Source organism: Wyeomyia smithii, chromosome 2 (genome assembly GCF_029784165.1).
Source record: "Wyeomyia smithii strain HCP4-BCI-WySm-NY-G18 chromosome 2, ASM2978416v1, whole genome shotgun sequence".
NCBI classification, from domain to species: domain Eukaryota; kingdom Metazoa; phylum Arthropoda; class Insecta; order Diptera; family Culicidae; genus Wyeomyia; species Wyeomyia smithii.
In genome coordinates, this window is record NC_073695.1 from 269,781,214 (window position 1) to 269,802,795 (window position 21,582).

A 21,582-nucleotide genomic window follows, 5' to 3' on the forward strand; every position below is an offset into this window, starting at 1 on the left:
AAGTTGGAGAATCTGATGATGAAGTTCCTCATAGAAGTTCGAAGGAAGAAACAAGCCCTCCTTCCGCAACAAACTAGTGGTGATTGTTCGTAGAAAGCTACTAGGCACAGCGAACGAAAGCGTAGACTTGCAAAGCAAGGTTGGGCATGAAAGGGTTCCTCCAGAAGCCTGGCTTCAGTTATCATTAAATCTATGCACCGGTAGCCAAAATGACGAAGATTCAAAACGCTCTAACAGTCGAGCCAAAAAGAGGATTAGTCATACACCAGATGGATGTGAAGACGTCCTTTCTACATGGTGAACTCCAGGGAACAATTGTCATGGCTGCATTGGATGATATCGAAGCGGATCCTGATACAGTTTGTCAATTACAGAAGTTCTTCTACGATCTCGAGCAGGCTCCCAAATGTTGGAGCGAGGAGCTGGTTCAAGTACTGGTAAAGCTTAGGTTCAAGGTGACGGTTTGCAGTTTGAACGCTGGGAGATTCAAAGATCTACGACGAAAAGCTTAAACTGAATTGACAAAATTGTCAAAAATAACCAAAAAGTCAGAATTGAAAGAATTTTGATAAATTTTCGTTAAAAATCTAGATAAACATTTCAAAAGGTCCTATCTGCTTTTATCGGTTTTTTCTGGAGCGTCTTTTTATTTTGGTAATGGTTCAGCTTCAGTAACTTTCCCAAGCGTGGTTTTCGTTCAGAAGGCTAGATTGATCCCTCCACTATCAACTCGTGCAAATAACGTGGCATAATTGAATGAAAGTGATCGATCAAAAAATCGATCAAAGCAGATAGGACCTTTTGAAATTTTTCTCTAGAAATGTCAATAAAATCAACAATAAGCTAAAATTGTAAAAAAATGTAAGAATTGACAAGTTTTAGAAACTCGAATAATTGTCAAAAGTATCGAAATTATTAAAAAATCCTCAGTTAAAAAATATCAAATCTAATTTCCAAAGGGTCAAAATGATCGAAATTTGAATTTCAAATGTCGTCAAAATTGAGAAAAAAAAACGGCTAAAGTGTTCTAATCTTTTCAAACTGCCAGAAATGGTTCATAATTTACTTCTATCCTTCTTCGAAAGCTCAATGATGCGTATGAAATAAACCCGATTCTTTTGAGGTATTTGTCAAGAAAAAGTCCCCCGTTTGTCTCGATAAGAGACTGAAACCAGAAATATGATGCCGATAATAACATTGCCATCAAATTTTCTTTTTTCTTATCTCTGATAAATATCTGAGTGAGTACGTTTTCCATTGATAATTCTGCTCTACCAGTCAACAATAATTTCGGTAAAAATGAAATTTGAAATCTGACAGTAAGACGGTGCCAGGATGTCGCGAGAAGGCTACCTCAAGCAGCAACCTTGACAGTGCAAACCGTCTTATCACGGGCTGCGGCAGGCCAGCGGCGATCCGACAAGTAACGCAAGAACAGACATTGTCCGTAGAGAAACGTGATTCCTTTATTTATAGCTCTCACGACGTTTGACCCGGCTTGAAAGGTAGACCTTTCCGTTCTTATGTTTCTGTCTTCGGTGGAATAAATTATCACACTGCACTGAAGAACCCAACGAGGAGTGAAAAATAGTCTACGTTGTCCTCAACTGGTGACAATTAAAAACCGTCTATCCACCAAATCAGTACGGCTACAAAGTTCTGACCACGTGAGACAAGTTCGCTGTGGGAGAATGCAATCGCGCGGAAAGAAACCCTTCGCACATAAGAACGCAGATAATCGATACCGGTAAACTCCGGGACGGTCCGGCCAGCAATCAAATTGGATTAAAACCTCCAAGTCCAGCCGGGGAAAGTCTATAAAACTCTGCACTGGCACCGTTACTATTTCCGATGGCTGCCAACAGTCGCAGCAGGCACAGTTAGCGGTCAGTTACGTTGGAGCATCAGCCGGTCAATCAGAGCCTACCTAGATCGATTCGGGTGTTCTAGTTCCACTGTAGAGAACTAGTGAGTGTACAATTAGTGGGCTGTAATTGAAACCATAGTCGGGACGGAAAATCAGTTCGCGAAGAAAGAAGGATAATTGTGTGCCGGTGTGTGTGGGTTAATTAGTGCCAAGATTGGATGGCGATTTGCTAGTGATTCAGAAGGTGTGCGCTATAAATTAATAATTCGCGTGGCATACATTTGAGTATTGATACAGGTTTGTAAACTTTTCAAAAGCTACTTACAACTAAATTAAGAGTATTGAACAAATCCAGCAAACGATACTTAGAATCTTAGATTTACAAATCTTGCGATCCATAATGTAGAACCAAAAGCACAAAAACTAGACATTTAGGATACATAACTTCATACTGATAAGTTTGTAGATCCCGGTTTTAGGTTCTGCATCTTAGCCTTAAGTTTTCGAAATCATTGATTGATTTGATATAGACTTGAAATTCAGACTGTTCACATTTTAACCAAATTCAAAGTAATTCTTAGCAGTAGTGATGGCACGTATTATCGAAGATATAGGCTCATCAAATCCAAACGCTGTGATTAATCCGTGAATGGAGAAGAGTAGGGGTCCTTAGAGCACGCAATCGGACACGAATATCAAGTAATGTCAGCAATTCGACCAATTGTGCCACTTAATTCTGTTCCATTGGAAACATTTGAAATGTTAACTACACTAGATTACAAAGTACAATATGCGGTAGAAAAATGCGAATATGTTCAAACGTTAGTATTGGGTTAGTTTGTGTAACTAATGACCTGTTTTGTTGAACAGTATACACTAAGGTCGTTTTAACGCAGGTTTTTCTATGCGGCTTTTTCTACGCGGATCCCGGAATTTACGCGGTTTTTTTTCGCGGGTTCCGGAATTTACGCGATATTTTTTGACGTAGGACTACGCTGCCCCTCATGGCAAGTCCGTCCCAATTGCATTTTTATCAATTTTGACTTTATTGGTGGGATCATCACCTCTTTACAACTTCTTTCGATAGAACACATTATTTTGAATACTTTGTTCTGAGGAACTACGAAAAAAATAGCAAGTCGGTTTGTCGGATAGCAAAAATGATCGCAAGTCGGTCTCATAGAACAAATCATCACAATCATCAGTCCCACAGTCAAAAATAGTTATGAAACATGTCATGTTTAACATAGTTCATGGTCTTTAGGTTTAGAATTTCATGTACCAGTCGACCAAGTAATTTTCAACAGGCGGTTCGATTGAATTTTACTATAGTTTCGCGTTTAAAACGGGAAAAATGAAACATTTCGTTTCCTATAAGAGAAAACTGATTTCTAGAATCTGTTGGAATCGTTAGTTGTGTGCCGATATCTTGTTATAGGAAATTACGAGAGAACAAAGCTAATTACATATGCATTGAAGATGGGATAAAAATTAAAACCTTATTGTTTGGCAGTTGATCGGTAATGTCTTTGTATAATTCTAAAACTAAAACTACAAAAAATTGTCAATGCTAAGTTTTTACTGGAAGACTATTCCAAAAATACTTCTTCTCGTCGTTTAAAACTGGAAAATTGCCTTCAGTCGCCTTTTTATGACCGTGTGGATCTCGCTGTTTTCCTCAAGGAAAAAATCCCACCAGTTCTTTCTTTCATCTTTTTTTTTTGGTTGAAATTCGTTTTTGCCATCGCCGTTAGGTGTGTCACTGTACTGTTAATTAGAGCATCCAATCAATATAAAATTCATACTACTCTCGTATTTTATCCATGTTTGGCCGTGGGTAGAAATTGAGAAACGGTGTTTTTTTTTTTTGAAGAACGTGTCAACAGTCACAGGTTCCTCCACCTCTACTGATTTAGAATTTAATCATAGTATTAGATGAAGAATCAAGCGGGCAAACTATATAACCACATTGTAATACATTTCTCACTACAAAATCGTTTAATGATTATGTGGAAGCACGCGAGAAGGTGATCGGCCAGCGGCTGATTTGTTTCAAATGCAAGCTATCACCGGAATCGCTTTGAAGTAGTTTGCTTTTCATTACCAGTCGTAGGTGGCTATGGGACTGGTAAGCTATCATTCTGGATAGGTATCGTAAAAGTAATCGCATATGGGTCCCGGCTTATGGTTTGCAACATAATTTAATCAAATTTTGGTGTTTATGACCGGTTTAAAACGCGGAAGTATTGAATTGACATTGCAGTAACAATTTCTGTTGATGGTCTTGTTTAAAACAGCATAAAAGTGCAATATTTCTCCCAAAGCGTTACGATTTTTAATTGCTGTTTCCTCATCAGCACGAAAACGCAAATGGGACGAACTTGCTATGAGCGGCAGTACGTGTCACCTCACTATATCGAGATACATTCTGCGGAAACTAAAACCAAGGTGTAAAGTTGGAATGAAAGATTCAAACGGTAATACTTATGTAACCACCATAATCAATATGTCGTTGGATTCATAAAATGATGGACAATTTCGTGATTCTTCAGTTATCATTAAACAGAGAAAATTTCACAAAAGTTTCAAGGTCGAATTTTCACGAACAATGTACCAATCACATGCAAGCAGGAAAATTTCTTTGCCACTTGGTGATCGGAAAGTGAGCCATCGTTCACAAGACAAATAAATGTTGTTTAATTTCTACTAAATCGTACTCAATTTAGCTCTGTATAAAAATAAATGGACTGTATTAGAATAAAAGGTATTCATCAATTATAAAAAGAATTTTTTTTCTACCACAATAGAGTGCTGCAAATAAATAATCAAAATACAGACCCCGTTCGATTTTGCCAAACACGACACGGCAGAATTTTCTTGTTGCCAAGATTGAACCATGCAAAAAATGAACGGTTCTCTTTTCATGACATTTTCATAGATATTTCCACCAATGAAGTAGTTTTAGTTCCAAGTCGTTTGAGGTGTTGCTTGATGAATTGAGGCTGACGACCTAGATACTTGATATTACTACCCGAGTAATCAGAGGCTTAGCACTGCTTGGATCATGATCATTGTATTACCGGCACATGTGCATATTCCTGGAACCGTTTTACCGATTCCGGTCATCCGCTTCGGCAACATAAAGAACCAAAATACTCTTCTTTTGGAGGATGTGGAGCTTAAATTGATTCAAATAATCAAGAAAACTAAGAAATGTAATTAGACATAATCGCTCGTTTTTGGCACATGTGTGCCAAAATCGAACCGTGCCAAAAGTAAAACGAACTTAAATCAAACAGAGCCTCAAAGGGAAACATAAAACTATTGTAGTCCTACGTCAACTATGCGGTCGTGTCTTGGATACCACCCTCCTACTATTTTTTCTTACGCGGATTTCGGGTTTTTTTTTCACTTGGATTCCGGAATTTATGCGTTTTTTACGATGATTACGAAATTTACGCGGTTTCCTTTTACGCGGCGCGTATCCCCCGCGTAAAAAGCGACATTAGTGTATTTGTTTACATGCAGTTTGTGCTGCAAAAGAACATCAAAATTGGTTTATTGCAAATCAAAGAACTGGTTACGAGTTTACTGTTCGCTCAAACCTGCTATTTAAAGTTCTGTTCAGATAGAATCCGGAATGGCTTATTATGTTGCAGCGGCACGGAAAGTGACCGCTGCAAGATTTCTTTTACAGCGGTTTGTTTACTTGAACACCCACTTTCTGTGGTATAAATTCTTTGGTGTTTCGTGCAGTGCGTCAAAAGTTATTTTAGATGAAAAACGAGAGGAGAGGAACAGTGTAATCGGATAGCTAGTGTAATAAAAAGAATGATTATTATATACCATTTCGTTTCTTGGAACGTGTCCAATGATGTATAGCACCTTACTGTAGGGCCACTTCCTGGAAATCAGCAGGCGTTGAAAAAAGTGACAGTCAGTATCAACGATTTGCTTATCTATCTCTATGCAATTAGCATTGAAGTGTTCGGAGTTTGAATCATAATTTCTCCTTGTTCTCATGTCCAAAACGTGTTTTAATCAATATGAATAGCACTTAATTGAAACAACGATAAAATAACCAACATGCTAAACCTTTAAGATCGATGCGAAAGTGCAGTTTTCGTTGTTTTTATGTTGCAAGAAGTTACATCATAGCTTGAGTGTTCAAAATTTGATGCAGTACGGTACGGTTTAAAGAATTCGTTTGCGAGTATTTCGTCCTTACGAGCCAGCAAACAACCTAAAAGAACGTTAAAGCAAAGTTTGGTCACCGAAACTCGAGCTCGAAAGTTGTACCAGTAGGTTTTGACGAAGTACTAAGATCTACTTAGAAGTACTAAGAGGAGATGTTCCTGCGAAGTTTAAGTTTGCTTTTATGAACAAATTTGCCAATAAACTGATGGTTTGGCAAGGGATATACAGTTGCGGAGCAAAGACCAAAGTGTTCTTGACGAACTGTACAAGGAAGAATGCCTCAACAAATCGCGTACTACCTTTCATAAAACCCATGAAGGTCATGTGAAGTTTTTGCCAGATTTGGCGAGCTGCCAAAACGATGAAAACATAAATCCACCCAACTAACAGCAGTTTCGGCCTACCGAGAGATTTTCGGCAATAATGAAACAGAAGCTTAAGAAAAGTGGAAAGATGGCTCGGGACGCGACTCAGATGACCAAAATGTGGAACAAATGTGCCAAAGAAGTTGACTCCGAAGGTGTGCAGCGTTTGATGGGAGGAATAAAAAAGAAAGTGAGAATTTTCATTAAAAACGATAAGAAATGATTTATATTGATATTTTTTCTTTAAAGTATTACCTTTGTTTTGATGTATTCACCTTATTTGTACGTCAATCCGTTACCAAGGTACAGATGTTTTTATTTTTCCGAGCTTTAAATGGACATAACTTTAAAGAGTATGGGTATTCATGTCGAGCTCGTAAACAAATACCCAGCCGTAAAAATACTCTCCTCCATTGACGAGTAATGGAAGATACACAGTTTACGGCTGGGTATTCGTATACGAGCTCGATGTGAAGACCCCTAGTGTTTCTCATGCTTAAATATACAGTAAGTTTCCGTTTTTGGCAACAATATTTTAAATTTCAGTTGCCAAAACTGGAACCGTGCCAAAAACGGAATCCTTTTTTGCCATTAATATATTCAATTTGAGACTTCAAAATTATTATGAAAATTTATTTATTTATACGATTCAATAGGTTTTTAACTAAATCCGTCGTATATAGCGTACAGTAATAACAAATTTCAAATCACAGCACTTGTACAACAGCGTCTGTGACGTCAAACTCTCTGTTCTATTTGACATCAAGTGGGTAGAAACGACGGCTGGTTCTAGATTGCCAGACCTGCTGTCTACGACAGTGCGTTGTTTACAGTTGAAGTCAAATACACTAAAAACGCTTTTAACGCTAGGGATACGTACCTTGTAAAAGGAAACCTCGTAAAAGGAAGCCCCGTAAATTCCGGAAGCCGCGTAAAAAAATACGTAAATTCTGGAATCCGCGTAAAAACCCGCGTGAATTCCGGAATGCGAGTAAAGAAATTCCGGAGTCCGTGTAAGCAAAAAAAACCGCGTAAATTCCGTAATCCGCGTGAAAAACCGCATAAATTCCGGAACCCGCGTAAATAAATGGACTCCACGTAAAAAACCGCGTAAACTCCGGAATCTTTGTAAAAAACCGCGTAAAAGGCGACTAAGGTCACACGTACACGTTAAATTTAAATTACCCATTATTGAGAGAAATTTCACCCATTTTCGAAAGAATTGCACGACTTTTTATTGAGTAAATTTCTTACCCATTTGGTGAGTAATAGCTATTAGGGTGAGGAATCGTTATATGGAAAAAACGAAACTTGATAGCAGAAGGCCAGAACCAAGTTTTTTTTGCTCTTTTTGGGGCCCCTAACAATCCTAAATTTATCGGAAGTCGATTGATTTTGTCTCCGCTTGGCGCATTGCATTTCAAATTTATATGGAGATTTGTATGGAAGAACCAACTTTTTTGCATTTTCCATTCTAAAGAGCTCAAAATGGCTCAAACCAAAGATTTCATGACTCCAAATGGTAGGTTTTTTGATGCCTAACAACTTGACCGAAGACACTAAATAGCTAGGGTGTGCCAAAAAATGCTAGAGCCGTTCAAAGTTGAGTATGTCGGAATTTATGTTGCAAATTATTTTTTTCTGCCAACACTGCAAGTGTACCGGCGTCAGTCAGTTTTCCATTAGAAGTAACCTCTTAAACACGTTGTAGATTCTACCTACGACTAGAATATTGACCTAAATTTGTTTGCTTGGTCCAGTTGAGTGTATAAACTCGTTACGACAGGTTACTTCTGATGGGAACCCTACCGACGCCGGTACATTGGTAATGTTGGCAGAAAACAAGATTTTCTGCATTTAAATCGACATACTCAACTTTGAACAGCTATACTGCCGCTCATAGCAAGTCCGTCCCATTTGCGTTTTGGTGCTGACGAGAAAACAGCAATTGAAAATCGTAACGCTTTGGGTGAAATTTGGCACTCAAATGCTTTTTCAATCAAGACCATCAACAGAATTTAGTACTGCAATGACAATCTAACACTTTCACATCATAAAACTTGTATAAACACCAAAATTTGACTAAAATTTGTTGAAAATCATAAGCTGGGACTCACATGCGATTACTTTTACGGTACGTAGCCAGAATGTTAGCAAGTCAGTCCCATAGCCGGCTACGACCGGTGATGAACAACAAACTACTGCAAATCAATGGCGGTGCTATAGCTTGCGTTTGGAATGAATCCACCGCTGGTCAATTCATAAATGACCTTCTCTCGTGCTTTATTAAACAAGTTTTTTGTGAGAAGCATAACATAATGTACCAACTGCGCCGCTCAGAATAAAATTAGATTTTGTTTTTACATTTGATACTACTGATAAATTCGAAATCAGTGTAGGTAACTTATTCTAAATTTTCCTGAGAGCGGTCACACGTTCGTAACGGCGGACAGCTTCGACGTAGCAGTGGAAGCAAATATGAAAAAACAAATATAGCTTAGGAAAATGTTTGCTCCGTTAAAAATCAGTTAAGTAGCGTACCGAAGTATTTGATATAACTAACAAATTCTTCAAAACAAAATTCATGACAATAATGTTACAATTCTGGCCCACGTCTTTACATAAAATACGGATAAAATACGAAAAGTAGTATTTACTCAAGAATGCTTTAACTGACAATACAGTGACACACCTGAAGCGTTCATTGTCAACAACCAACAGCTGAAAGAAGCTACTGGTGGAAACTTTGTCTTGAAGAAAACATTGTACTATCAGCTAGAGCCACACGATGTAGAACGTGTAAAATTCAATCAAACCTCCTATCGAATATCACTTGGTACATCCAATTCTAAACCTGAAGACCATAAGTTGTGGTAAATATCACATTTTTCATAATCATTATTGGCTGTAGGGTTAAATTGCGAAGATTTTTGCAATGGGACCGACTTGCGATCACTTTAGCTATGGGACAAACCGACTTGCTATTTTTTTCATAGTTCCTCAGAACGAAGTATTCAAAAATATTTGTTTTATCGAAAGTAGACATCAAAAGAAATTGATTCCATAAATAAACTCAAAATTGACAAAAATGCAATTGGGACGGACTTGCCATGAGCGGCAGTATAGCTCTTATTATGGACATCCTAGCTCTTCAGTGTCTTCGGCAAAGTTGTTAGGCATCTAAAATACTATACTTCAACATAATATAGTGCATTATTAGAGTATAATTGAGCTCTCTAGAAAGGTAAATGCAAAAAAGTAAGTTTTCCCATACAAATTTCCATACAAATTTGAAATGCAATGCGCCAAGCGGAGACAAAACCAATCGACTTCCGGTAAGTTTAGGGTTGTTTGGGGCCCCAAAAGGAACCAAAAAAGCTTGGTTCTGGAAAATCGATAATTTTTCCCCACCCTAATAGCTATGTTTTGATGAATTTTGAGTGTATATTCTATTCGGAAAGACAAAATTATCATCTACAACTTTGCTGAAGACGTCATACCGATCAAACAAACCGTTTTGGCCTTAAAAGTATTTGTAACTATGTACCATAAAATGTTGCCAAAAACGGAACCCTTTTGTTGCTTAAATCGGAGTGTGCCAAAAACGGAGCATGCCAAAAACGGAAACCTACTGTATATTGAAATTAAAGATGTGTGTGTGTGTGTGTATAGTACCATACCTTACGTTTGATTTTGAGATTTTTTCTTCAGTTTTAAAAATGTCGTCGAAGTAAGATGAATAGTGCATTAAAATTTTGCTCGGCTCGGGCATCTCGAAAATCCTAACTAATCGCACGCCAAGTTGGCAGAATTGTTGAATGTGGCCAAATCAACCGCCAAACCAACGTAAAAAAAGTGTTTGGAGAATGTTTGACGACTGCCAGGGGAAGGAAATCGAAATCCCCAAATCGTGACGATAAGCAAAACAAATCCGTCAGACAACGATCGCGAAGCTGTATATGAAGATGCTGAAGAAGTTTGATTGCGTGGTAAAGGATGACGCAACTTACGTCAAGACAGACTTTAAACAGCTTCCTGGACAGGAATATTATACGGCACCCAGAAGAGGAAAGGTGGCAGAGATTTCCAAATACATTTAGCTGTCGAAGCTGGCGAAGAAATATGTCGTGAGGCAGGCCATCTGTTGCTGTGGTTTGTGGAGCATTATTTTCATCGCGAAAGGTTCCATCAAGCAAGATATTTAGGTGTAGGAGTGCCTACAAAGTTAGTTACCTTTCCTCAAGCAACGCGATTGTTCCTTTCTGTTGGGTCGGATTTGGCATCTTTCCATTACGGGAAAAAGGCTATGGAGTGGTATGCTGCAAAAAACGTCCAGGTGGTGCCAAAAGATATGAACCCTTCCAACACACCAGAGCTCCGCCCTATAGAAAAATACTGGGCTATCGTCAAACGGAATCTCAAGAAGACACAAAGGACAGTTGTCAACGAGATGCAGTCTAAGGTTAATTTGCGTTCTGCGGCGAACAAAGTGACCAAGAAGGCTGCATAAAACTTCATGGAAGGAGCCAAGAGAAGGGTCCGGCAATTTGCGTCCGCCAAAAAAAGCACACAGGAACACCTTAAGCTGTCAAAGACGAGTATTAGAGCTTTTTTTTTTAATAAAGTCCTGCCACCAGAGACACCGTGAAAAAACTACTTCTCCCTCATCGTCGCAAAACTCTTTAGGTTTTTGAAGACAAATGCTATCGCAACTTCTTGAAGTCAAAAGTTGATTAAAAAAGAGATTTTTCCACTTTAATAGAGGTGCAAGGTTATTTTGATTTGTTCATTATCACCTCTTCTTGATTCGTTCAAATTTATATTATTCAGAAGATGGAAAACGTGAAGTTGAATCATTTGGAGTTGAGTGAATTAATGGTTCAGAATAAAAATAAAATAGTGAAATGTCCATTACACAGCATGAACTCCAACACAAAATCCCCAGTATTTGTTGAACATTCTGGAATTCAGAAATTCAAATTCAAAGATATTGATTGAACCGATGAATATTTGATTTCGGATTACCAATTTGCCTGCGAAGCGAATTTGCGAATTTGCGTAGAATCGAAGGTAATATATTAATTTGCTGCAAAAGTTACTCACTAATTGAGAAAAAAGATTATCGGAAATGTTTATCCTTTGATGATGACAGTTCAAAGAAAGCTGGAACCAAGTTTACACGGAAATTTTCACGACTCAGAAATATCAGGAAACAATATTCCCAAAAAATATTGTTTCCTAACTTTACATGTTTAGTTTCCCTGTTAGTTTGAGAAACTGAAATTTTGAGTGGCTTTCGTACCAAAAAGGGGTACCTGTGGATTTTTTTATTTTTATCATCGTGATTTAATCGTGATTTAAAAATCATTGGCAACATATTCTGATTTGCTTCGGCTCAAGTCCTACAATAGAAAAGTTTGTGTTCTTATTTCTTGTGTTACTGCGTTTATCATGTTGATTCCTTCTTTGATTCCAAAACAATCACGACTATGTAATCGCGGATTATCACTACGGTTCAACGAACCGACCGGCAGAAATCCCTCTGAGACTTAATACCACAAGAATTAGTACCACATCCGCCTCTGTCCCCCATGAAACCCTACATGAGACTACATACGTTTTTTGTTATTCACGGTAACCAGAAACATTTCCCGGTATTTCTACCGTGGGTAACAAAACGATGTCGGTTTAATAGGATCAAGTCCAACATCACGTTTTGGCACATCGGCGCTAATACTGTTTCTTTTTTGCACTGTACAATTTAACTCATCCGCTTAGTTTGGACGTGTATATAGCTTAGCCATGCTCTGTTCCCTGATTTTACCATTGACATCTTTGGAGTCAAACTTTTAATTTAAGTCCAAAAGCTCTCAGAATTTTTTTTTACGAACTTGCGATAACCGACTTGACGGACTGAAAAAAACTCTCTACACCACCGGGAGGGACACTTCAGTGAACTGAGTTGCGTCGTAAACGTGTTCTCGCTGCAGACACCCCTAATTGAAGTGGTACGGCACTTAAATTATATTGACCGAGTCAAATTGGAAAACGCGTTCAAAAAAGGTGAGCCAATTTTTATTCATTGGAGGAATGTTTTTCCAACGTGTGGCAGATGCGAAAACCAGACTGGAGGGGATCGTTCCTAAAACACGTGACCAAATTTTGGTGGATGTTTGTTTTGGTGTGTTTTTCCAAAACATTACAAACAGTTAAATTTTACAAAGAGTATTGAAGTTTGATTTTTTTTTTTCCATATGCAGAAATGTGCCGAAAACAATTGTATGAAAAAGCGTAAAACTTACCTCCTTAGGATTACAGTAGGCGCTGGTTGTCAGGAAGAGTAGATTTATTTACATATTAGTTGCACGTTGTAAGCGAAAATCCACGGTGTGGAATAGTACGACCATCCACGGATTCCGTGGAGCGATAGAGACAGCGGATCCTAAAACACAGACGAAGGCGGTTGGCTTTTCTTAGCAGAACCCGAAGCAATCCGCCAAGGACGCGATAAAGACAAATGTTTCGGAAGTCTTTAGAAAAATAAACTATCTCCCGCCCCTTCCCCCCCCCCCCCTCTCACAACCCGTTCGGGACGAAAGAAGAGTGACTTTGAAATCCTCTTCTTGCTGATTGCCAGCCACAGCAGCACCTTCTTGGTTCTTGGGGAATTTGGTGTGTGAAATGAACTTCACTTGGTGCAAACTTCCTTCGTGGGGGAAGTAAAATATGAAGTGCCCTGCCAGTCGTTGCCATCCATGGTGAGAGAGGTCTCATCGTCCATCACCACCGCCACGATTTGCCGGGAGAACTTGACCATCTTATTCGGGCGTTGCTACTCGGTCATTGCCTGCAGCTCCAAAACTAGTGGACGGGACTGCCAATTTGCACTGTTTGGTCGGTTGCACCGATCTCCCGGCCAAGCTCACGCAGCGATGCAGCCACTTTTCCCTCGGTCTTCCTCTTCAGCATCCTAGGGAGCTTCTGGTCGCTCTGTTTGTTGTCCAATAATGCCAAGATGTTGTAGATCCCGGAAAGACGTATACGGTGTCCACGAACTCTATCACGATGTCCGTTTTCGACGCGACTGGGTACCGTCCTTTGAACGCGCATACTTCTAAACGGAGTAGCTACACTGTTTTCGCCATCACGGTTAAAGTTCGACTGATAGAACTGTAAATTTTTTTCTTCTGACTCATGGGTTACTATGATTGATGTTGCATGGGTTCGTTTCGTCAGTGTGTGTAAAGGTCAACCCATGAAAAATCGGCATGTTTTGTCCATTTTTCTACCGCAAACGTTAGATAGAAATTACATTTATTTAAGAAAAATAAAACGTATATTTTAACCCTGCAATTTTTCGTTTAGATTTTGAATATCATCATTCTGAAAAGCTCAATATTCCAGTCTCGTTCTCAATAACCGCGTGGTTTAGGAACGACCCCCTAAACAGCCACGAAAATAGTTCCTCGCACTAAGCTAAGAGTCGGATCATAATTCATTTGAATCGTTTGTATTATTTCATGTGGTGCTTTTCTTTCATTTAAGTCGTTCCAGTGGGGACCAACGCGTGCGCGTTTGTGGCCATTTTAAGTCCGCAACGAGACAAGTGGATCGTGCCTGACACATGCAGCAAAAGAGAAATCTATTTTGTATCAAGTAAGGACCTCAGCCGGAGTCGGAAGGCTCATCAAGACTTCCATCCGCAGCCATGGCCAATGAGAAGAAAGATCCTGGAGGCGTTAGTTATTGTTTATTTTCATCACTCAAAGAAAGTTTTAACATGTATTCCACTTACAGGTTGGCCTCCAGATCGAGGCACCTTCACCGGTGCCATCGAATTCCGTGTTCAGCATGGTCGTGAACACAATCAATCTGCCCGTTCCGCTCACGATGGAGGAGAAAAAATATCTGCTCGCGGTGGAGCGGGGCGATATGGCCACGGTCAAGAGAACACTCCAGCGGGCCCATCGGAAGCACCACATCAACGTGAACTGTGTGGATTCGTTCGGACGGGGTGCTCTGACGCTGGCCATCGAGGGCGAGAATCTGGAAATGGTTGAACTGCTAGTTATCATGCAGGTGGAAACTAAGGACGCTCTGCTGTTGGCCATCAACGCGGAATTTGTGGAAGCCGTCGAACTGCTGCTGGAGCATGAGGAACTTATCCACAAGGAAGGGGAACCTTATGTAAGATGTAATTTGAGTTTCAAAAGAGTATTCTGAGTTTTTCCTCTGTTTAGAGCTGGCAAAAAGTGGACATCAGCACTGCCGTGTTTATGCCCGATGTGACTCCACTGATGCTGGCTGCTCACAAGAACAACTACGAAATACTTAAGATTTTGCTGGATCGCGGTGCCACCTTGCCGATGCCTCACGACGTGAGGTAAGCTACAAACCCCCTCTTCAAATTGAAGATCTTTAACAAGAATATCTTCCAGATGCGGTTGCGATGACTGCATCAAACGTTCCACGGAGGACTCGCTGCGTCACTCGTTGGCACGCGTCAACGAGTACCGAGCGCTGGCTAGTCCGTCGCTGATTGCCCTCAGCTCACAGGATCCCTTGCTGACCGCCTTTCAGCTTTCCTGGGAGTTACGTAATCTCGCTTTTGCCGAGCAGGAAAGTAAGGCCGAGTATCTAGCGCTGCGCCGTCAGTGCCAAAAGTTTGCCGTCGATCTGCTCGATCAATCCCGAAGCTCGCAGGAGTTGGCCATCATACTGAACTACGATCCGGAATCAGCACCCTACATGGATGGCGATCAAATGAAGCTGGCCCGGCTTGAGCTAGCTGTCGAATTCAAGCAGAAAAAATTCGTTGCCCATCCGAACATCCAGCAGCTGCTCGCTGCCATGTGGTACGAAGGTGTGCCCGGATTTCGGCGAAAGTCAGCACTGCAGAAACTTGGCATTATCGCCAAAGTTGCCCTACTGTTTCCAATCTACTGCATGATCTATATGATAGCACCAAACTGCGAGACGTCGAAATTTGTGCGGAAACCGTTCATGAAGTTCTTGATCCACGCCTCGTCCTATCTGTTCTTCCTTTTTCTTCTCATTCTGGTTTCGCAACGGGCGGAAGTTCATGTGGTGCTTCTGTTTGGAACGGACAGTATGAAACGAGCACTGCAGGAAGATTTAGCACGTCAACGGGGCAACGGTCCAACGTACCTCGAGTGTCTGCTCGTGTTCTATGTGATCGGTTTCATATGGGAGGAAACGCAGGAAATTATCAACGAAGGTCTTCGAAGCTACCTGCGCAACATGTGGAACTTCATTGATTTCTCGCGAAACTTCCTGTACTGTTGTGTGGCTCTGCTAAGGCTGATTGCCTACATTCAGCAAACGTCCGAAATCAGCAAGGATTCGAGTACGGCGTACATCGCCCGGGAACACTGGGACGATTTTGATCCGCAGCTAATCGCCGAAGGACTGTTCGCCGGGGCCAATATCTTCTCGGCGCTGAAGTTAGTGCATCTGTTCTCGATCAACCCCCATCTGGGACCGCTGCAAATCTCCCTCGGACGGATGGTGATCGATATCGTTAAGTTCTTCTTCATCTATTCACTGGTGCTGTTTGCCTTCGCTTGTGGTAAGTGGTGTTTGTAGGGATTCATCTCACTAAATATTCTAAAATCAACTATCATTGTACAGGTCTAAACCAGCTGCTTTGGTACTTTGCCGATCTGGAAAAGTCCAAATGCTACAGCCTGCAGGGTGGCCTACCGGATTGGGACAACCAGGGCGATGCTTGTATGAAGTGGCGACGATTCGGAAAGTAAGTGTTCCACCCCAATCTACCAGACATAGTTAACCCCTTGTTTCACCTCTCTTCAGCCTGTTTGAATCGTCCCAGTCACTGTTCTGGGCCAGCTTCGGTATGGTCGGGCTAGAAAGCTTCGAACTGGCCGGCATCAAGTCGTACACCCGCTTCTGGGGTCTGCTGATGTTCGGCTCGTACTGTGTGATCAACGTGATCGTACTGTTGAATCTGCTGATCGCCATGATGTCCAACTCGTACGCGATGATTGATGAGCACTCGGATACGGAGTGGAAGTTCGCTCGGACCCGGCTCTGGATGAGCTACTTCGAGCAGAGTTCGACCCTGCCCCCGCCGTTCAACATCTTTCCGACGATGAAACATTTGATGCGGCTGTGTGGCAAGAAAAGTAAGCGTGAAATCAAGCGAGAATCAACTATCGTAAGTCATCGGATTTAGAATTCTTTGAGGAACATTAAACATTGTTTGTTTTTATGTCGAAAACAGCGTCGCAAAGAAGGTAAAGAACGGGCGGAGAGATACACCAACGTGATGCGTGCCCTGGTTTGGCGGTACGTGGCAGCCAAGCATCGCAAGGAGGAGGAGGACGCCGTCACTGAGGATGATATTAACGAGGTTAAGGGAGATATTTCCGCCTTGCGGTATGAGCTGTTGGAGGTCTTCGAGAAGAACGGAATGGACGTTTCGACAGCCGACCGTAAAGAGAAGGGTAAGTGAAAGACCGTGCGACTCCATTGGAAGACAATCGATGGAGACGCTTAGTAAGACAATTTCTTTTATTTTTACAGCTGTTCTGGCGAAGCGGATGAAGGTTTGGGAGCGTCGGCTAATGAAGGATTTCCACGTAGCTCCGGTAGACATACAGGCTGATATACTGGAGGAGGACGAAGAAGGTGCTGAGGAGAAGGCGACAGTGGACGCCAACCCACTGGCTAGATTCCGCCGCATAGCCCTCAAGGTGGCTAGTGAAACAAATGCCGCAAAATGGGGACATGTTATGTCCGGCGTGGGAATCGAAACCCATACCCAGATTGGGCGGTGCAAAACACGCGATAGTTACCGCCAACAGCAGCATCTTCAAAAAGCTATAGTGGAAGCGCAGCGACTGGTACAGCGTAGTCCGATGCTCCACTCGCGGAGTGCCTCTCCGGAAGTATATGAAAATGAAACCACTAACACTCTGCTTGAGCTGATAAATCAATTCTCGGCAGAATCGGAAGCAATGTCGAAAAAACATACGCTGCATGTGCAGAACGATAACCATCGAGCGACAACTCCCCTTGAATACTTAACCGCCCAGTTGCAGATTGCGCTGAGTAAATCTCCACGGGCTGAAACTAAGGGAATATTCCCTTCCCCTTCAGCTACGGCAAACCGATCGCGCTCTCCAGCGCTGCGTAAAACTCCCACTTCTCCCGAGCCGACCAGTTCTACCCTAAGAGTTAACTCACCTCCAAATATCATGTCGCCTCCACCGGATAGAATCCACTCACCAGTGCAGTCTCCTCCGCCGACCATTCGAGTAACAGGCACTGGATCTCAGCGAGTGAAAAAATCCAAATCTAGGGAGGGCATCGGCGATCGCTCGCCGTCTAGCAGCCCAACTGAACAGCCTAAATCGACTAAGAATCCCGTCAGATCTCCTCCCCAAGTGATCAAACGGAAGGCTCCGTCTCCAGTACCCTCTGAGGCTTCTCCAACTAACGCAGACATCTCGGTCTCCCGTTCAGTAGCTAATAAACCTCAACCGGGCCAAGGAATGCTACCCCCACCTCCTTCCAACTCTATCATAATCCCAACGCTTTCCACAACCCCAGCAACTCCGCTGCCTTCCCACAAGAAACTGGAAACCTCCCCGGCTTCCAGAACATCTCCCCCAACTCCAGCTCCTCCACGGGCCACCAAACCTCAATCCCCTCCACCGCCACAACCACCCAAACCCCCGTCATCACAAGCACCGGCGATGGCGACGACGACGAAACCCAACGTAAAACAATCGTCCCCAACGCCACCGCCGCCGCCACCACCGATGTCGACGGACGTCAACTCGAGCACCGAGCAGCTCATCACCAGTGGAAACGGGGATCCTGCGGCCTCATCGCCACCACCCTGTCTCCGTCCGATCCAAAAGATTGCCGACGTGAAAACCATCAAACGGCAGCCCAAATCCGGCTGGCTGTAATGCTCCTTTTAGTAGTTTTTTAAAAAAATAAAAAGTGAATTATAATTTTGTCTAGTCCGGTCTTCGCCGAGAAAAAATAAATAGTGGTCTGATTTTGAATGGGGAATGGTATAGCTAAACCTAAAGAGGGTGGTGATTAGTAAAACTTGGATGGGAAATAAAACAATCTAATAAATTTCGATGTTGAAATGATATTTTGGTTGGGTTTTGAGTTTGAAAAGAAAGTGCCTTTTCAATCAGCTAACAGCGTGATCGAGAAAAAATGGGCAACCATTTTATTCATGGTCATCTTCGATCTGCCTTAAACTTAACACAGACGTTCCTATAAATCATTGCATACAAAAAATAATCTCACTTTTTTGACTTTTTTTCCCACTGGTTTGTTTACAAGGTGTTAGAAATTTTTTTTTCATTCACTGTTCAGTGATAGGAGTGAAAATGAATGATACGAGTACGAAAAAGATCAGACATCTCCCCGCCTATGCGAATTCGTTACTAACAGGCAGTAAAACAATTTCTAACAACACACTTCCACATTTTCACTCGTGCCGAAAATTTTACAAGTCCATGTAAACAAACCCGCGACCACTGTGAAATCTTCTTCTTTTTCTTTTTTTGTGACGTCACCGTGCGATGATCTATTGTTTGAATCACGACTAGTTCTTGAAAAGGGCTTGTGTATGGTATTGATGCTTACAAATACTTTTAGAGCCAGAACAATATGTTTAAAGTTGTAGATAAGAATAGTGCGTCTTTCCTAAAGAAATATACACTGAAAAAAATACTTTTGGGCAAAACTATTAAAAAAACAAAGGTTTTTCTCTAGAGCTCAACTGAGAAAATGAATAGTTATAGCGACAAACCCGGCGAGTAATTACTCTGTCACATTTTGGCGCACTTCTGCATACACTAGTTAAACTCTTTACAAATCGCTAAGACAGGTTTGTATTTCCCGTAGTTAGTTCGTCTAAAATTCAGTCGCGAACGATCCCCAAATCTCATGGATATTACCGGCACATTCAGGTTTATTTGCACCAGAATGTTTGAAGAACCAGTAATTTGACGGCAAAATGAGCTGAGTTCCGCAGACACTGCATAGTTTCCATATCAAGTAGACGGCATTAATCCTTGGATGGCAAATCTTTGAGTTACTCCAAGTAAGAAACCCAAGTGCAAGTTTGCAAGTTTAATGAACTGCGATTAAATTGTTTCGATTATGGTGGTCCAAACGAAGGCGGCGTGTCCGAAAAAAAATTCCAAGGTCTCTAACAACTCCAACTATAACGTCCGGACATTCGTCAATTTCGTAAACTCATTCAATGGGAGATTTCCTCCTCGTGAAGGATATGACACAGCATTTATGTACGCTAATGACTAGCTTTTCGAACATTTTAATAAGCCGGTATAGTTCATTATTATAGTTCATGTCTTCTACTGATTTGACGATAAGTTTTTGAGCTCATCAGTATGCACAAGTTAACAGCCGGGAGGTAGAAACAAACAGACATCGTTGAAAAAGATCGAATACAGTAAAGGTCCCAAGTTACTTCCCTGAGGTACCCTGGAACTGTTTGCGGAGCTTCAGGAGAGAGTCAATCCAAGTTTTTTGTTTAATTCACGGTTGATTAAATAGGAAATCAGGAGAGGCACCCAAGCGCTCAAATTTAACAAGCAGCGAGAAGGCAGCCTCAAGATCTGTATAGATTGTGCCGATTTGATTACCGTCCTCCATAGCCTTGATGCAGAGCGAAGAGAATTCGAGAACGTTAGTGTCAATTGATCTTCCCTTGAATAAATCATGCTGAGCAGGTGAAATATAAAATCTGACTGCATAAAATAGAATATCTTAAACTAGAATTTTAAAAAGTTTAGATCCAGTGCATATTGATGTAATCCCTCGGTGGTTGTTGATATCACGCTTGTCCCCTTTTTTCCACATTTTCGGAAATTTTGCCTGCGAAAGGTTACGCGTTCAAAATGATGGTCAATGGAGTTGCAATAGACTTAAGCCCAGCTGGTCGGTGTTAAGTCAGACCGGACCAAGTCGCAAAATTGGAAAAAACGAGTTAATGATAGCATTGGATAAAGATTTTCTGAAGCTACACCACACAACAATCAGATTTTATTTATCTTTAAAACAGCAGAAATAACAGCATGATTTTTGTCTGCATGACCAATGAAAAGCGATCACAGTGTTCAGTCAGAATGGACCAAGTGTTTATTTTCAAGGAGACTGCCTTCGGTCAGCTATTGATAAAAGCGAACGAACGGAAGAATTTTTAAAGCGTTTTTCCGGAATTCTTTATATCAGAGAACTCTTTTACTCACCCCCCATCGGAATCTGTGAAGTTTCACACAATGCCGTGTTTTTTAATTATGTTTTTGGACCGTTTATTGCTGTCACTAATATGACCTGATATCATGCCTTATAGTGTGCAGACAAAGTGGACCATGTGTTAAGTAGAAAAAAGTTGAAATTATCGGAATTTACAGCATCGGATTGAAGTCAGCATAAATGGATTTCAACACTATCAGGCAACTTATCGGAATGCTTCATTGCCCGTTAGTCAAAAAAGCATACTTTACCAGTAAAGCAGGAAAACGTACATGGTCCACTCTGATTGAACACGTAAATGAAAAACGTTAGTCATTTGTGTGGGTGACACAAAATTCCACAATTTTAGAAAGAAGTTCAGGTTACAGTAGTAGTACTGACTTAAAACTTGACGATTTTACCTATGAATTATTTTCTCAGAAGATTAAAATAAGTGGTAAGTGTATGTTTGTTACTGTTTTATGCAAGCTTATTAGATTTCTGCCCGTAATGAAATTACAATGCTAAAGGCACAAGCTAAAGGCACAAGCGATTGTTTGGAGAAAACCTTTCATATTAATACAAGAAGAAGCTGACTCGATTGACATTTAAGTGTGTAAAGCATGTTGTCATAGCTGTTCAATTCTAATTAAATGTAATAAGATGAAGGCCCAATCGCAGAGAGCAACTGTTCAATATTATTTTGTAATCAATAATGGTGAACCTGTGCCAACTTTTCATGAAGCTGTCCTTGAAGCACTACATCCAAACGGGAAAGATATTCCAGAACCAACACACGAGGAAACCATCCAGTCCACCATCAATTCTACGGCAATTTTGGCCAAAGTTACAGAGAGAGTGGATGATTACGAATAACTT

At 41.1% G+C, this 21,582-nt stretch overlaps 1 protein-coding gene across 2 annotated transcripts; it reads left to right on the plus strand.

Annotated features, from left to right (window-relative positions):
• The first annotated feature begins 1,840 nt into the window (after nucleotides 1-1,840).
• LOC129725920 (transient-receptor-potential-like protein) lies at nucleotides 1,841-18,583 on the plus strand. 2 transcript variants are annotated; one of them, XM_055682357.1, is made up of 9 exons: nucleotides 1,841-2,164; nucleotides 13,975-14,167; nucleotides 14,227-14,616; nucleotides 14,670-14,812; nucleotides 14,868-16,018; nucleotides 16,081-16,204; nucleotides 16,264-16,627; nucleotides 16,694-16,916; nucleotides 16,996-18,583. In XM_055682357.1, the coding sequence occupies exons 2-9, from the start codon at nucleotides 14,138-14,140 to the stop codon at nucleotides 18,387-18,389; spliced, it is 3,819 nt and encodes a 1,272-aa protein (XP_055538332.1). In that variant the 5' UTR covers nucleotides 1,841-2,164; nucleotides 13,975-14,137; the 3' UTR covers nucleotides 18,390-18,583. The 2 variants fall into 2 exon arrangements, with proteins under 2 accessions (XP_055538332.1, XP_055538333.1); XM_055682358.1 differs by lacking the exon at nucleotides 1,841-2,164 and adding an exon at nucleotides 12,358-12,492.
• Nucleotides 18,584-21,582: the final 2,999 nt, after the last annotated feature.

Coding starts and splice junctions, on each gene's coding strand:
- LOC129725920 (XM_055682357.1), top strand. CDS start 14,138: ATGGCCAATGAGAAGAAAGATCCTGGAGGC. Junction 14,617..14,669: donor ACAAGGAAGGGGAACCTTAT/GTAAGATGTAAT, acceptor TCCTCTGTTTAG/AGCTGGCAAAAAGTGGACAT. Junction 16,628..16,693: donor TCAAGCGAGAATCAACTATC/GTAAGTCATCGG, acceptor TGTCGAAAACAG/CGTCGCAAAGAAGGTAAAGA.